Source organism: Oppia nitens, unplaced genomic scaffold (assembly GCF_028296485.1).
Source record: "Oppia nitens isolate AA-2021 unplaced genomic scaffold, nextdenovo-longstitch-racon4-pilon3 scaffold3_pilon_pilon_pilon, whole genome shotgun sequence".
NCBI lineage: Eukaryota > Metazoa > Arthropoda > Arachnida > Sarcoptiformes > Oppiidae > Oppia > Oppia nitens.
Genome location: NW_026533221.1, coordinates 5,512,609 through 5,530,634, shown reverse-complemented (window position 1 = coordinate 5,530,634; position 18,026 = coordinate 5,512,609). Strand labels below are relative to the sequence as shown.

The following is an 18,026-nucleotide window of genomic DNA, read 5'->3' as shown; positions in this document are numbered from 1 at the left end:
TACTTGACAACAATTATTACATTATTATAGAGTCTAATACAGTGAACATTTTTGGAATCAACTCGGAATAAAAAATAATAATTCCTTTCAAATACAATGTTTTATAATATTTGTTGTTAAATAGAAATAAATATGATAACGTAGTTTAAGAGTGACCTAATAAGAATACACTATTAATGCTATGCACACACTTAGACCGTAAAGACCTATAATGAATGGAATGATTGTCTAATGCTATGCACACACTTAGACCGTAAAGACCTATAATGAATGAAATGATTGTCAAACTATTTGTATTTTGTTTAATAACATTTGTTGTCATAGTAACACAAAATATATATATAATTCATATTAAAAAGCCCCGAGTCTTCGCTAGATCATAAGGACTGTATAGACCGGCGAAAACCTATACTATCCATCAATTATGTATATATACAGTACAGGTATGAAAATATTAAATTAATTTAAATTAATTTAACTAAATTTTATTCTACAGTATAACTAAACTTAATATAATAATTCCATATTTAAAATCTTTTTATTATAACTTAAATATTATGTATAATTAATTAATTATAAATTTATATACAGTAGTATTATTTGTGCAAAGTTTTCTTAAATATATTATACATAATATATAATAGTAACAAAATAGGCGGAACTAGTTTTTTTTGGCTATAACTTGTTTATTTAAAGAAATATTTAAAATATTTTTTAATTGCAACTATGGTTTTCTAACACCAATACAATGATATTACCATTTCAATTTTGTATTCAATATTACCATTGATCTAGCTCATTTTGCACAAAAACTATTTAATATAACAAGAAATGCTCAAATACGTGTCTAATTATTTTTTATTAAGTATAACTTAGAATTGACAAAATTTTAATATCTCCTATAGTTTCTGAGATATCGTACCTCCCTGAGCTAGCATACCGATACCAATATAAAATTGAAATGGTAATATCACTGTATTGGTGCCAGAAAACAATAGTTGCAATTAAAAAATATTTTTAAAATATCTTTAAATTAAGAAGTTATAACCAAAAAAAAAAAACTAGTTCTGCCTATTTTGTCACTGATTTATAAATTAAATAATTTCGATTAAATTAAATAATCATTACTAAAATATGTTACAAAATAACATTGTATTGTTTATAATTTTGATTTCAATTTTTGAAATATTTCTATAAATTATAGTCTTTAATAAAATTATAAGAATTCAAAGTTTTGTTGGTATTGGTGTGTAGTATACTATACTGTAGTATTGATCAATATTTAATGATATTTAATGATTATAATGTCATATTTGAAAAAAATATTCAATAATAATAATAATAATAATTAGACGACAGTTGAATCTGAAGATGATTTGATTGAAGTCTTTTGAGAGAGTGATGTGTATTGTGTTGAACCATATATTAATTTTTTCATTTTATTTATTGTTTGTAAATCTAATTGTTTGCCATAATTATAATGTTTATCTTTAAAATCGTAACTTTTACTGTAATTAAATATAGAGTCGTGTAGACTATGATAATCATTATTGTAATGATTATTATTTGAGTTTAAATGAGGCATTGATTTGGACTTATTTTTGTCAGACATAAACTTCTTCATTGATAACATTGTCGACACATCTTTTCCCAGTTGTCTTAATCGTCCAAATTTTATAGGAATTGTTTCTAATATAATATATAATAGATTTTACAATTATTTTGATTTTTATAAAAATTACAACAAAACCATAAAATAAAAATAAATAATTTTTATTATAATTTATTTAGAATTTATATATTAATTCGTATTTTTAAAAAATATTATTACAAATATTTATTACTGTAAACATATTTTCATTTCTATTATTAAGTTGTATAGTATAAATGGCAATAATTTATTATAATACAGTATATTATAATGTCTTTAATTAATATAAGTATTATTCAATACAATAAGTTATACTCTATATTACTATTTAAATTTTATATTAATTTTTACTAACCTTTAGTTTCGCTGAAATCACTTTTATTAAATTTTTGCATTGTTTTATAAATTATAAAAAATTTTACTTAATAATTGTCAACTTATAACTGTAGTATACAATTTTTATCCAACTTATAAATATGATAAATATGATATACAATATTCTTTATATATATATATATATATTTATATATTTATTTATTTAATATGCAAAATTTTAATTAGATATTATTAATATATTTTTATAAATCTCTAAATTAATTAAAAATAATATTTATAACATAAAACAAAACGAATATATAATATTTCACATTTTTAAAAATTAATTAATGATATTATTGACGACTTTTGTGACAACTATAAATTGGTAATATTTATTATATACGTAAATAACCATTATTAACTTTTTAATTTAGAAACCCAAGTATATTAACTAATAAATTCAAATTAATTAATGTTTTATATTATAATTATGATAATATAAATTTATATCTTAAATATAATTTTAAAGTGATTCGCATATTAAGTGAACTATAAAACATGTCATTTGACAGTATGATATATAGTGTATATAGTATATAGTATATATATATATATATCTAATAAAATATATTTGTAAACATAATTTTGAAAATGTTAAAATGACATTATTATCTATAATAAATTAAAGTGCTCTATTGATTAGCCAAATTGGTTGTGGCACAGGTATGCACCGTATTGTACTGTATATGGTATACATGTCATAAAACAGTAGTACTTTAGTAGAATTAAACCTATAAATTATTTAAATTAAACGATTTTAAGCTATAGTATATTAATTAAAATGAATATAATAAAATAAAAAATTAGTTATTTATTTAAATTAAACTGGACTTCAATAATAATAATATAAAATATAAAATATAGAAATTATATAAAACATTAATTTGTTTAAATATTGTGAATTGTTATTACAAAAATAATGAAATAAAAGCTCTTAAATAAATAATAATAATATAGTCATAATTCAGTAATGATTTGTATTTTTCTAACAAAATAAGTCAATAGTTGTTAAAATAAAATTATATTTTAGCCAATCGTCCATCTTTTGCATCACTAACAGCACCCCACAAATCAAATATGAAGTCATCGGTAAATGAAAACTCTCGCAAATCCGACTCATCGATGGCCACAACAAAGTCGTGAGGATTAGCCTTGTGTTGACCTAATTCCCAGATTTCATTGGCCAAGTCGTTGTCATTGATACCCATAAATGACTCTAAGAGTTGGTTAATGCGATCCAAAGCCGCGCGAATCACTTCAGTTGGCATCGACTCGACGACCGGCGGACCCTTTTTCCTGATCCTAAGCGTCTCTTTTCCCGAACCGTAAGACATCGATGGCGACGACTTACGTGAGTCACTGCGTGGACCTATACTTTCTGTTTTAGTATTGAATTTGTTTAATAATTAATAATTATGTAAATTTAATTTTTTTAAAAATTGAAACCAACGGAAACTATTTCTAAACGGCTCGACTAATCGCAATATAAATGTCGTTCCCCGAGGTATGTCCTTAAGTGTTTTGGCCACTTCAAAGTGTCGTTTCCCAACCATGCTTTCGTTATCAATTTTCTCGATATGATCACCTGCCTATAATTAAATAAATTTTTGTTGTGTAATAAAATTATTAACATTATTGTAAATTATTTGCAAACCTTAATAAACTGTATAATATGTGCAGCACTTCCTTCTTTGACTTTTTTGATGAATGAATATCCGTTTCCGTTATCAGTGATGGTTAGACCCAAGTATTCCTCATTTTTAGTGATTTCAACTTCTTTTCTTTGACCCTTTCTATGAATAAAAATGAAGTCATCTAAACCTATCTGTCCCCCTAACAGTCTGTCCATATCAACTTTATGTGTGTTTAATGTACAATAAAGAATCTGTTAAAATATCAATTAATTTTAATCAATTATTAATAAGTTATCTTAATATAATAAAGAAATTTTAAAGCATATAATCTATATTTTAAATAATAATTAATGTTCAATTAATTTAATTTAAACATTCACTAATTGATGAAAAGTACTACAAATTGTATGGTTAAATCGTAAACTATTTAAAAGTTCATTTAACTAAAAACCAGGAAATATTATTATTGTTAACAATATCGTTATCATTATTATTAATTTCAATTATAATATTATTGTATAATACTTTATAACCAGTCAAGCAATGGCCAGCATTACATCCGTTTAAATGTTATTGAATACACTATTTTATACTAAAGTGTATTTTTTAATAGAATTTTTGTATATATGACTTAACATTGATAATAGTATAAGAATATGATATATTGTAATATATGATTGAAAAGTAGAATAAAATAAAATAAGTTAACAAAACTGTTCAAAAAATTTCATTTAATTTGGCTTTTATTTGAAGTTCATAAAATTTTATGTCAATTAATTTATTATACTGTTAAGTAACCAAATAATTTTGCTATGATATTTATAATGGTATAATATTTATTTACCAAACTTGCTTTAAATTTTTTTGATATACATATTTGATAGATAATAGCACAACGTTCTTATATTATTGTACTAATAATATATCACTAAAACAAATAATTAATAATTTATTCAATTATATGCTACAGAAAAAATTAGATTAATAATTCAATTTTTTCGACTAATAATTATTTAAATCCCTGTATTTTAATTTGTCAATATACCGGTAGATATATTATGTATTATATTTAAGATATAATAATCAATTTACCTTATTATACTGATATGATATCAACTTGTGGTCAATTACATTATATACATAATGTATTGAAGATATTATTAATTTATTAACTCTAATATTACTAACTATAACTAAATATAACAGTAGAATTAATAAATTAATCATATATTCAATATGTATATTATGTAATTAACCACAACTTGATATCATATGAGTATAATAATTGATTATTATATCTAATGAAAGATGATACAGTAGATTATTTGTATTTAATAATCTGAATTACTTAATATATAATATTTATCAAATAAATTTAATTTCTTTTGGTAGTTATTTTAAAATTATAATATTTATGATATAGATATAAATAAATATTGAAGTAAATAAAAATATATTTAATTTTTTGAGACATTTCAGTGCCTATAAATAGGTAAATTAACTTTTTTTAATGTAATGTAATGGATAACAATCTTCTTATTTTAATGTTTACACTCTTGAAATAATTTTTTTTTAATATAATTACATGTTTAATATATTTTTTAAAAATAAAAATGATTGTTATACAAGTAAATATCTAACTAAATATTAGCAATATTTGCAAATCGCAGCAAAATTTTTATTTATATAAAAAACACTACAATTTAAATACCGTACAATTGTATTATAATATATCTGTATATTTTATTTTTATGATTTGAACGCTTCAATAGTTTAAAGTGTTATATAATTGATACACTGTTTACTATTCAAAATATATACAACAATCATTTTAATCATTCAATCGTTGGTTACTAAATAACATTATTTACAGTACATTTAAAATATAAGCTAATTTTAAAAAGTAAATAATTTATTGTTATTATAAATTATTGTCTAATTTTTGTTACCTATTATTAAACGCCCAAACAATTGAAAGTTTAGAAAAACAACAGTAAAAAACAACATCTAAAATATAGATTATATACACTGTATATATATATTAGATTGGTAGAAAAGAAATTAGCCTCGGTAGCTTAAGACAATTTTATTCAAATTTTTTTCAAATATTATTTAAATATAGTCTCCGTTAGCCCTTATGACACGTTTCATACGGTCGACCCACTTCTCATAGACCCCGCGCCAGTCGGCTGGACTTAGGTCTCCCAAAAATGACTCAATAGCGATGTCAATCTCAATTTCGCTATTAAATACCGTTCCTCTCAGGTGTTTCTTGAGGTTTTTGAAAAGCCAAAAATGAGCCGGAGCCAGATCAGGACTGTACGGTGGGTGTGCCAGAAGTCGAATACCATTGTCTTTGAGATACTTGGTTGTTACCAATGCTTTGTGAGGACGGGCATTATCGTGATGCAAAAAAAAATACCAGTTAGTCCCGACTTCGGGCGGTCCTCACAAACAGATTCAAAGACTTGAGGCAAACATTTCTTCACATACCAGTCGGCGGTAACCTTCTCTCCCTTTCCTAACTTAACGATTTTCACAATACCGGTTGAGCGAAAAAAAATGGCGTACATTATCTTTTTTACATGCACTTCACGTTTGGCTAACTTCGGGATCTCTTCATCTTCTATGACCCATAACTTTGCTTCTTTATTGTTTAAATTGTCATAAAAGTACACATATGTTTCATCACCAGTCACTAATCGATAAATAAAGTGATCTCCGCCATCCGAAAATATCTTTAGGTTTTCCCGGCAGATCTTAACACGAGTGGCCATTTGGTCGGCTGACAGCACGTGGGGTACCCATTTGACACAAACATGTCTTGCATTAAGATAATTGTGTAGAATATGATGGACTCTCTCGGTTGAAATATTCAATGTATATGCCATCTGTATTAGTGTCATTCGTGGATCTACTTGAAGTAGTTCCCGAATTCTGGCCACATTTTCATCGGTGGTCACTTCCGAGGTCGACCTGACTTCGGCATGTCCTCAAGTGATGTACGACCAAATTTGAACTCTCGATACCAATGCGTTACTGTAGAGTAAATAACAGTATTTGATCCCAATGTGTCATTAATTTCATCTGTCGCCTCCTGTGCCGTCAGCGCGCGCCGATAACAATAGGCAATTATTGCCCGAAAATCACGAGAAGCAAAATTTATGGTTTTCATAGACATTGAACACTTTAAGAAGTCACCAAAACTGAACCAAATGAGCAAATGTTGTGAAAATTTTTATTTATGACTAAAAATAAGTGTACTTTTGTTTAATAATAAAAGTTTTGTCATAATTTACAGTTTTGATGCTTATAATAATTATATACCTACTATCCTAATATATACACTGTATTAATACATATATTTTATGCATGCAATCAATAATCTAAATCACTGTTCATAAAATATAACTATAAATTATTATTATCATTATTATAAATATCATGAATTATGTTACATGTTAACAAACTACATGTAAGTAAATACTGTATTACTATAACTATAAAAAATTAAAGATTTATATAAATTTTGTCTTTAAGTAAATAACAAAAATAGTAATTTTATTATTATTTCAAGTTTTATATTTTAAAGATTTATTTACTTAGTTAATTGTTGTCTATATTTCATAAATATTAATTATATAGAGAACAAAGTTAGAAGGCATTGAAGTTATTAATGATTTGAATTAAAATAATTAATGTAAATAATATGATATTCATTTGATATGATAATGTTTTTTCTTAAAATTTTGAAATATTTATTAGAGTTTAATTACTTGGTATACATTAATAAACTCAAAAATTAATGTTTAATATAATTTATCTTTATTATAATTGGTAATTAAAAACTTATACTTTTAAATAATAAAAATATAGAAATTTAATAATTAAGCTATTTATATAACAAAGTAAATAGTAAAATAAATTGTAGTCAACACATAAATCAGATAAATTATGCTGATATTAAATGTAATATTTATGACAATATATCAGCAGATTATTAAAATAAAATAAATTTGTATATAATGATTAGACAATATTAGATTCCTTAAATTTTATTAATTTATTATTATACCATAAAATAAGTAATGATAAGTTATAAAATATAAAAAATTGTTTTTATTTTAAAAGAAAATGAGTATAATATAATTATTTATATATATATATATACTATATATTCAATATAATACAATAACTGTATAAAACAATATTATAAATGTAACAATTATTACATGTAATAATTATTAATTATTCATGTTATTGATAATTGGTATTGAACTAATTTCTATCAATTTTTTAAAAATTGCAATTTATATCTGTATATCATTTAATCATTTATATCACATACAGTACAGTATATACTGTAGACTATTTTTTGTGAATAAAACCGAAATAATAGGCAATTTTCAAAATATAATTTACATGACATTTAAATGACAAATACAATAGTTATTTAATTTGAAAACAAAACCACATAACAGTGTATTATATTTGTTAGCAATGCTTTGACGCAATTTTTTTAGAAAATAATTTGCATAACACTATAAAACTTATTTCCGCAAACACCTAATAGACTTGAAATTGTCATCTCATGTGTTTGTGTAGCAAAAAACCTAAATTATTATATTCATTATACAGTATTATTTTAGTTTTACTTATTTTCCCAGAAAATTAATCATTAAAATAATTCATCAGACATTTTTAAAAATATTTTTTAATAATTTAAATAATTACATAACTAGTGCTCTATATTTTATACTAAAATTATTTATTTTATTTATAGTAAGCTTTAGACATAATAATTATAACCTCTAATGTTTCACACTATAATATCTGAAACAGTAATTTACAGTGCATATAATTTTGTTTAAATTTTTTTTAATAACAAATAAATTTTATAAATAATGTTATGTTAAAAATATATTTATATGGTCAAATATTATAAAATAATTATAAAGACAATAGTTTGATATATTTTATTATATATAATAATCATACAAATATACAACAGTCATATATGATTAAAAAGTTATTGTTTAAGTTATAGTGTACTGTATATGAAATAAAAATAGTGACAAACAAATAAATTATAATTATTTAATAAATCAATCTTTTTAATCAATTTGACATAAACTTAAATTCAGAACAAATATAGATTATAGACAACCAGTAGAAAAATTATTTGACCCAACCAGTTGACCCAACCAGTTGACCTAACCTCTCACTCACTCAAACTAACCTAACTAAGTAATAAAATAACATTTTATAGGTATAACTGCATAAAATACAATACTTTTTTACTGGCTGTCTATAATATATATTTAAGCCTTAAATTTAATAAAAAATCAATTATTATAATTTGAAAATAAATACAAAAATCTATATTTAACAATAATTATTTTCCTTAAACATTGGGTTAAACTAATATTTTGGTAAGATTTTGATACTTTTTTCAATGTATGAAAATAACAATAGGCTATATTAAATTATTGTTAATAAAAATGAGTTAAATATTAATTATATCCTCATATTAATAAGCCATTTCTAAGCAATATAATTTTAATGACTAATAAAATTTAATCAAATATATTTCAAAATTATTTTGATAAATAATTAATTAATTGTTATGTTTTAAATCATTATTTACAGTATATGTTGTGCAATGAATGATAATAAACAAGTATTTCGTGTAAAATCAATTGCAATGAAGTGTTATCGAGAAAACTATTTACTATTGCTATTGTAATGATTTTATCACATAATTTTCACTTTTAAAACAAGTCATTAAATTTTTAATATAAAAATATTAATAAAAACAATTCTCATTGTTTGTTAAATACAACAATAGTTACTTTATTATAATTACAACATTACAGTAGATATTATAAATAATAAGTTATTTACTAAAACTAAAAGTTAAAAGTAATAAATAGCTGCTATACTGTTAACGCAAATTATATAAAGTAAAGTTAAGGATATAACTTATATGATATAAGTATCAAAACTGATATGAAAATAATACAATACTTACTTCATTGGCTGCGATATTAAAACTTTGACCAATCTTTTCATATAATTGTTTAATATTTGAAAAATTAGACACTTGTGTCGTATGACTTCCCTCAGCTAACTGGCACTGAAAGACTAATTTTGGCGGATGTTTACGATTATCGGTCATCATTGACGAGTGGTCACCGTTTTTATGCTTATTGTCATTATTGTTACTATTATTTGAATTATAATTCAAGTTATTATTATTATTAGACATTTTACTAATATTTTCATTCATAATTCCGCCATTGATTGATAGTTCCGGTGACTTTGGCTTACGGTTTCCAAATATTGGCATAATTTAAATCTTATCGTTTCTTAACTATTATGACAATATGTTTACAGTATTTTAAAATTTCGTTAAAACAAAACCTTGTTTTTGTCAAATAATTGCCCAAAGAGTAGAATGTTATGCGAAAACCACTAAATAAGTTATTACAGTATAAAACTTTTCAGCAAACAATACATAGATTTAAATAATATGTTATATTAAACAGTATATTATATGAAATTTCATCAAAAGTTTGCAATATAACAAAATAAATCTTTAAATATTTATCCGATAAGTATAAGTGATATATAAAATATATAATACTTTAAGCTATCTTTATTCAGATTAGATTAAAATCAATATATTGTATGAATCACTTTGTTTATGGGACAGACATCACACACCCATTATTACTATGAGAACAGACAGAGAAAGAGAGAGACAACTGACTGGATGTCCAACAAAAGCAAACTCTCGAAACACTGTTATTATTATTATTATTATTATTATTAGCTATTGTTGTGACAGTTTGTGGACTAAAATATTACACAATTGTTGTACCACTAAGTTGTGGCAAATTTTTAGTTAAAAAGTATGCATTAATACATACTAACTATAATTGTGTCACTATATACACCTGCGCACAGGTAGACTAATGTAATATTAAAATACTTACAGTAATTGTGGTTTTCATAATTTACCGGTAGATTGTAGTCAATGCTTTAGTGATGCGACAAATATTTTTAATTATATACTGTACTGTAGATGTAATATAAATTAATAACATTTTAAGAAATTAATTGTATTTATGGAGACAAATGTCGTTTTCATCACTCAATATGATTTAAATATTAGTTTAATAATAGTTTAATAATAGTTACTAAAATTTTAAAGTTTTAGATTATTAAAAATAATCAATTTCAATTTAATTGATAAACCTTAATATAATTATCTAGATAATTTTATAATTATTAATATTACTTCAGTGACATTTGTCTACTTATATCACAAAAATTAATTCATAAAATTAATGCTTAATTTATGAACATTTAGCGTATTTACAAACACAATATTTTTATTAATTAATTTGATATTAATGTAAATTAATGTTTTGTATAGTATGTAAAAATCAATTTATGATATAATTTCTGTAAAATTTTATGTATAATATTAATATTAATAACTTATATTTATAGAGTCTATATTATAGACTAACACATTATAGCTAATACTGTACTAAACAATAATTACTGCATTCTATTGATATAATTTAATAATAATAATAATAATAATAATAATAATAATAATAATAATAATAATAATGTAGTCTTTATTCATGTACTTGTCATGAAAATTACAAATTGTTAAAATATATAAAATTAAAATAAATACAATAATTAAATATATATATATATATATGAAATATACATGCATTAAACATAATTTTCTAAATGATTAACAAAAAGATTGTAATTTGATTCCTTTATTTGTTTTGAATTATTTCAAAATTAATAATTCATTATCTTGAATATTAATTATTCACACAAAATAGTTATAAACATAAATTATTAACACAATTTTAAATTGATAATAAATGCTATAAAATTTTAACGTTTTAAGTACAAAGTTACAAGAATAATTTAACATATTTATACATTATTTATAGTTACACTAAATTTACTATAATATAATAATAGTTCAGAAATCATATTTGTTTAAAATAAATATTAGTTTTAATATAATAATTGTTATGCTTAATTTACAAATTATTATATTAAATTTAAATGTAACAAAACTATATTAAACATATAATTATATTCATAAAATAAATTTAAAAAATAATATAAATTATGCGTTAAATGTTTATATAAATAAAAGGTTAAATTTATGGAAAGAATAATTACTATTTAATATCATATTATATATATATTCTTGAAAACAAATTCAATTGATTCAGTTTTATTTATATTTTATATTATTGCATATTTATTTAATGTGATAAAATAGTGATAAAATAGTCTAAAATATTTTTATACATAAATAATCCAGGCAATATAACAATCCTTGAAATAAAACAATTTGTATGATAAATAAAATTAATTTATTTTATCAATTATTGAATGTACAGATGTTTGAAATATATTGTGTATGATATTGTCATAGTTTGGCATCACTTCAACTCTATCCATACCCGCATCCAACCACACATCTGTACAAATAGACGGAAATCAAACACAATAATGTCATTAAATAATAATTTTTTTCTATAATTATATTTTTATAAATATTTTATTTCGTTAAATAAGTATTCAAATAATTTATAATAAAAATATTTTCAGTGTTTAATATTTTATGAATACTTTAAAAATAAAAATAAAAATATTATTATTACTATTATTAAATAATTTCTAATGTTTAATAAATTTTGAAAAATGTTGATTTACATGAAATTGTTAATTTTGATGTTAATACATGTGAACCTTTGGGACAGTTATTACTTTCAAGACACAGTACTTTATAATCCAATGCGAATTAATATACCATTTGACTTGAACTACGACTGCGAGAATCGCATTCACAACGATCTGGAGTTCAAACGGTGTCGGGAGTCTGTATATGACAACTGGTATACCAATGATGACAACTATCGGTCAAAATATTCGTGTTGTTATAATTGGGATCATTTTGATTGTCTTGAATATGCTTACAACCAGTTGTGTTCATTTAGGAGTTCCGGTATTGACTTTCGGACATTTGAGATGAAAAAAGAAGAGTGGGTTCAATATTATGAGAGCTATCAGTGCACTGACTATAAATACGGGTCATTTAAATGTCATTTCCCCGGTTGGCTCATTGCTATCATTGTTATCGCAAGTGTCGTATTGATTGGCATTTTAGTGGCCGCTATTGTAATCTTCCGCAGGACTCGATTATCACATAATGCAAAATAATAATCATTAATCATCTAATATATTATAGTATAGTACTTATTAAATATATTTTATTTTATTATATAATATTTTATAAAATAATTATCATCATATTATTATTATTAACTATTAACTAATTTTACAACTTTGTATAATTAATTAAGAATATTTATGTGCACACAAATTGTCATATGTATAATAAATTATTAAATTGAGTGAATTTACATTTTAGTAATTTTTTGAAATTTATTAGAAAAAACAAGATTTTATAGGTTTGTCTGATTAATTTAAATCTAAATCTATTATTTGACTTTAAAATAAATGTAAAAAGTTATAATACTAGTGATGCATTATTTTTTGACTGTTACATAATAAAAATTATGATAATTAATTTCTAATTAATAGTTTTAGCTATATATTAAATTAATTTAAAAATAAATAATAAACAATTTATATTTTTATTGCTTACACCCGTATAATAATGTACTAATAAAAATAGAGTAATAATTTGATTATATTATATTCATGTTTTATATTTTTTAGAAAATATTTGACAATTTAAACAAATGATACAAAATATACTAATTTGATAATCAAAGTTAAGCATTTCTTAATTAATAAATTTAATGGAAATAATTAAAACAATTGTATTATTAAAAGTATTATTTGTATGCCTTTACAGTCTGTCTTCAAATAGACAATGTCCACAAAATGAAGGCATATTTGCCGATCCACTTGATTGCCGCACATTTATATTGTGTAATAATTATAAACCAGAGATCAACAACTGTCCAAATGGTTTATACTTTAATCCACAACTAAAAGTGTGTGACTTTCCCGAGTATAGCGGTTGTAATGACGGTCAAAGTGGTGCCCAACTGTTTAGTTGTACGGAAAGTGATGGTCTCATTCAGGACCCCAATGACTGCCATTTCTTCTACATGTGCGCTAACCGTCGGTCATATAGATTTCAATGTCCGGCAGGACTTATATTCAATCCCATAACCAATAGATGTGATTATCCAGAGATCACTGGTTTTTATTGTTTCGACTCTCAAAACAAGTTTCCAAACACTAGTGACTGTCAGTTGTATTTGGATTGCGAACGACCTATATATGGATACGCCTGTCCTAAGACATGTCCCGATGACCTATACTTCAATAGATATCTTGAAGAATGCGTTAAACCTGAAGACAGTTGGTGTACTGACAATGACGACGACTTTAATGACAAAAAAAATAATATTGATTTTACTGTAACTGATCCACCTTTTAGTGATAATACTGGTAGTAATGAACCGGACGTTAAATTAATAGAAAAACGTTTTTATTTATAATTATAGAATTATATAAATATTATATTAATAAAAATTATATTTGTTTATAATATTTGTAATAAAAATATTATATTATATATGTTTTTAACATTATTTTATAAATATATATTTTTTATTAATTACTCAGTGATTAGTTATCAGTAAAAATATATAATAAAATTTTTTATTTTATTTATTATCATTATAAGTTATTTAATTTATTTTAATTAATGATTTAATCAAGATAAAATATTAAATCTAGATAAATTAGTATTAAAATTGAATAAAAAATATATTATATTTTCATGAATTTTGTTAAATTGTAAGTTTGAAATTAAAAGTATGAAATAAAATTACATAAAAATTATATTATGAAAATAAATAGTTTTAAATTACATTAATAATGATTTAATTATAAAATTAACAAAATTATAATCAATATTTAACATAATTATTATACATTTTATTATTAATATATTTGTGTTAAATTTAAGACTAAGAAAATCCAAATATTTGTTTTTAGTTTTTTTAAATTTTATCTATAAATTGCTGAAAATATTTCACAAAATTTATAAATTTTATTAATAGATTTAATTAGTCAAATAAATAATTGTTTGAATTAATGTTTAATTTTATTTAAATTATTTGTTAAACTTTTTTATACGTATTTAAAGTACAGATGTTTTAATGGGCTCTATCTTAAAATCAGACATACATCAGACTCCCGACTCGTGATTTTTTGTGAATATTAATTTAAAAAACTGTCTCACTTTATGCTAAACCAAAACAATAGCAGGCGCACCACAAGTACATAGATTATCATAGATTACACTTAATATATATACATATAATATAGCTTAGTGTGTATAATAAGTCATTATATATTAATGGTTTATTATTAATAACTATGCCGTGTAAAGAATCCGCCCCCTAAGCATTAGACTTTATAATATTGCGCGCATATATATACTACTGTACTGTTATATTGAAATTATTGGTTGCCATTATTGTTTTGGTTTAGCACAAAGTGAGACAGTTTTTTATCTAGTAAACCATATTTTTAATATAAAAACGACCACAAGTGGCAATGTTATAGATAATGTTATACTGAATTTATTTATAATTGTTCATTTATTATTATTATTATTATTATTATTATTAGCATTATTAGCCAGATAATGGCATCAGACCCGTTATAATAGGTCTATAACATTGCCATTTGTGATAATTTTTATATTAAAAATATGGTTTAATAGATATTCACAAAAAATGATGAGTCAGTCGGAGTCTGGTTTTAAGACAGAGCTGTAATAGAGCTGTAATACATTAATCATAATAACAGACAATAAACAAAACCATAGAAACAACACATGTATTGACAATCAATTTGTTTGATAACTGTTTGTCAATACATTGTAAACGACGTGAAGTTAAGTCAATGATATTATGATTACTTATTACTCAAGAGTTGGCCACAAGTTGTCCACAATATAGTGATGTGATATTAGTTGATCACAAACAGCGACTACAATGTTATCAAAGGCACAGTTTCTCAAACATTTGTCACTATTAGTGTTGACAATACAGACGACAACATTGGTGATGGTGTTGAGGTACTCGAGGATCAGCTCCGGTGATAATTCTGGACATTATGTCAGCTCTACTGCTATTTTGTTGAGTGAAATCATTAAACTGATGGTCTGTTTGTTAATACTCTTATATCAGACAAATGGTAAGTTGTTTTCTAATGTATTTACCGATAGTCGACAAATCGGTAATGACTTTCATATCATATGGTCATTGATAGGTTCGTTGACATCATTGACTCAGTTATTGAGAAAAGAAGTTATGGCTAAACCGGGAGAGACGGCCAAACTGTTGATACCGGCGCTGTTGTACACCATTCAGAATAACCTGTTGTTCTTAGCTCTGACTAATTTAGACGCCGCAACATATCAGGTCTGCACCGGTCAGTGAACCGGTATGTCTGACATGACATTAATTATTGATTGAATGCATCGACAGGTGACCTATCAGTTGAAGATTTTGACGACCGCTCTATTCTCGGTGTTAATGCTTCACAAAAGACTTGCTTTAAACCAATGGTTATCTCTTGTATTACTTATGATTGGCGTAACATTAGTTCAATGGCCACAAAGTGAAACCCAAAGTCAACCGAAGGACATATCTAGTGATGAGTTAGAGACAGCTATTAGTGTTGTTATTGACGAGCCGTTAGGCAACCGATTGATTGGATTGTTGGCAGTGTTGGCCTCGTGTTTCTCGAGCGGCTTTTCGGGCGTTTATTTTGAAAAGTTAGTCAAATATACGTCTCAGTCCTTATGGATCCGTAACACACAACTGGCCCTATTCTCTGTCATCACGGCTACCATTGCAATGTGTGTTCAGGATTTTGATCTCATTTATATAAACGGATTTTTTCAGGTTTTGATTCTATATTTTTAAAATAAAGTTTTTTTTTAATTTACCGTAATTTCTAACCATTTTTAAGGGATATACGACATTGACATGGATTGTGGTTTTACTTCAAGCATTTGGTGGTCTAGTGGTTGCACTGGTCATGAAATATGCCGATAATATATTGAAAGGCTTTGCAACGTCCATATCGATAGTATTGTCTACAGTTTGCAGCTATTATTTGATGACTGACTTTTACCCGACCACAAGCTTTCTGTCGGGCGCTTCCATCGTCATTGCGGCCAATATTTTGTACGCCTTTTAACACTGAAACTCATTAATCAATTATTTAATTGTTTGTTTAGAAGAATCAGCTTTAATATAAATATAACCAATAATTGTTAAACACTTATTATTTATTTAAATCAAATTATTACTTTATATAATATTTTATTTTCAAATATATAGAATAAAGTATAGAGTAAAGTATATAAAGTAAAAATAACATGTATTTTATATTTTGATGAATTGTTGTTAAATTTACCTAAAATTAGTTTATTATTGATATATAAAATGACTTATTGATTGAATGAAATTATAATTGAAATACCGATATATACACTAATATAATATAAATACTGTAATATAACAAATTTGACGACAATTTTTTATCCAATTTGAGTGGACTGTTAACTCTTATATTCAATATATGGTTTGCACTGTTTTCTACTGTATTAGTACATCGGATAACTGATCGCTTGAATGTCAATATATTAATAATATACTGTACAGTAGTATAACTAAAATACATTCAAATTGAAATACAATTTCATTCAACTCATATTTAAATGCAATCAATTAAAATCATTACTTAAAAAAAATATTACCGGTACAGTATTATTTATGCATAGGCATAAATTAAACATTATCTTAAATATTTTTTGACACATGATATAAATTTTATAATAATAATAATTAAGATATTTTAAATTATGTTAATTTTAAAGTGTTTTATAGAATTGTTATAAACAATTGGTTAATTTCTAAATAAAATTTAGTGTCAATTTTATTATTGCTTATCAATATATTAAGGAAGTAATAAGTAGTATACAGTATACATATTATTGTAAATCCTATCTTTATTTAAATCAATGCTTTTCAATCAATCGTTTTATTTCAATTAAGATTTACTGTTATTTCATTTAAATGGAAAAAACGAGAACTTCTTTAACAAAAATGTTTTTTTGCTCTAATTTGATAATAAAAAGTTGTCCATCACTTAAAACTTTATATGCTTTATAAAGCATGAAATATCTAACTTATACTGTATATGTGATATATATATATATATAGGTATTATAATACATTATATACCTT

At 23.5% G+C, this 18,026-nt stretch overlaps 2 protein-coding genes across 2 annotated transcripts; one reads left to right on the top strand and one right to left on the bottom strand.

Moving 5' to 3' along the window:
• Positions 1-2,988: 2,988 nt before the first annotated feature.
• On the bottom strand, positions 2,989-10,176 carry LOC128957475 (PDZ domain-containing protein GIPC3-like). The gene is made up of 4 exons (XM_054303240.1): positions 9,695-10,176; positions 3,684-3,914; positions 3,480-3,618; positions 2,989-3,407 (listed from the first exon to the last, which is right to left on the bottom strand). The coding sequence occupies exons 1-4, from the start codon at positions 10,010-10,012 to the stop codon at positions 3,049-3,051; spliced, it is 1,047 nt and encodes a 348-aa protein (XP_054159215.1). The 5' UTR covers positions 10,013-10,176; the 3' UTR covers positions 2,989-3,048.
• A 5,363-nt stretch (positions 10,177-15,539) lies between these two features.
• On the top strand, positions 15,540-17,048 carry LOC128957592 (UDP-N-acetylglucosamine transporter-like). Its single transcript, XM_054303385.1, has 4 exons — positions 15,540-15,963; positions 16,039-16,190; positions 16,257-16,676; positions 16,744-17,048. Exons 1-4 carry the CDS (start codon positions 15,762-15,764, stop codon positions 16,972-16,974), a joined length of 1,005 nt encoding a protein of 334 aa, XP_054159360.1. The 5' UTR covers positions 15,540-15,761; the 3' UTR covers positions 16,975-17,048.
• The last annotated feature ends 978 nt before the right edge of the window (positions 17,049-18,026 follow it).

Coding starts and splice junctions, on each gene's coding strand:
- LOC128957475 (XM_054303240.1), bottom strand. CDS start 10,012: ATGCCAATATTTGGAAACCGTAAGCCAAAGTCACCGGAACTATCAATC. Junction 3,915..9,694: donor TTAATATCGCAGCCAATGAA/GTAAGTATTGTA, acceptor ATATTTTAACAG/ATTCTTTATTGTACATTAAA. Junction 3,408..3,479: donor GCCGTTTAGAAATAGTTTCC/GTTGGTTTCAAT, acceptor ATACTAAAACAG/AAAGTATAGGTCCACGCAGT.
- LOC128957592 (XM_054303385.1), top strand. CDS start 15,762: ATGTTATCAAAGGCACAGTTTCTCAAACATTTGTCACTATTAGTGTTG. Junction 16,191..16,256: donor TAGACGCCGCAACATATCAG/GTCTGCACCGGT, acceptor ATGCATCGACAG/GTGACCTATCAGTTGAAGAT. Junction 16,677..16,743: donor ATATAAACGGATTTTTTCAG/GTTTTGATTCTA, acceptor ACCATTTTTAAG/GGATATACGACATTGACATG.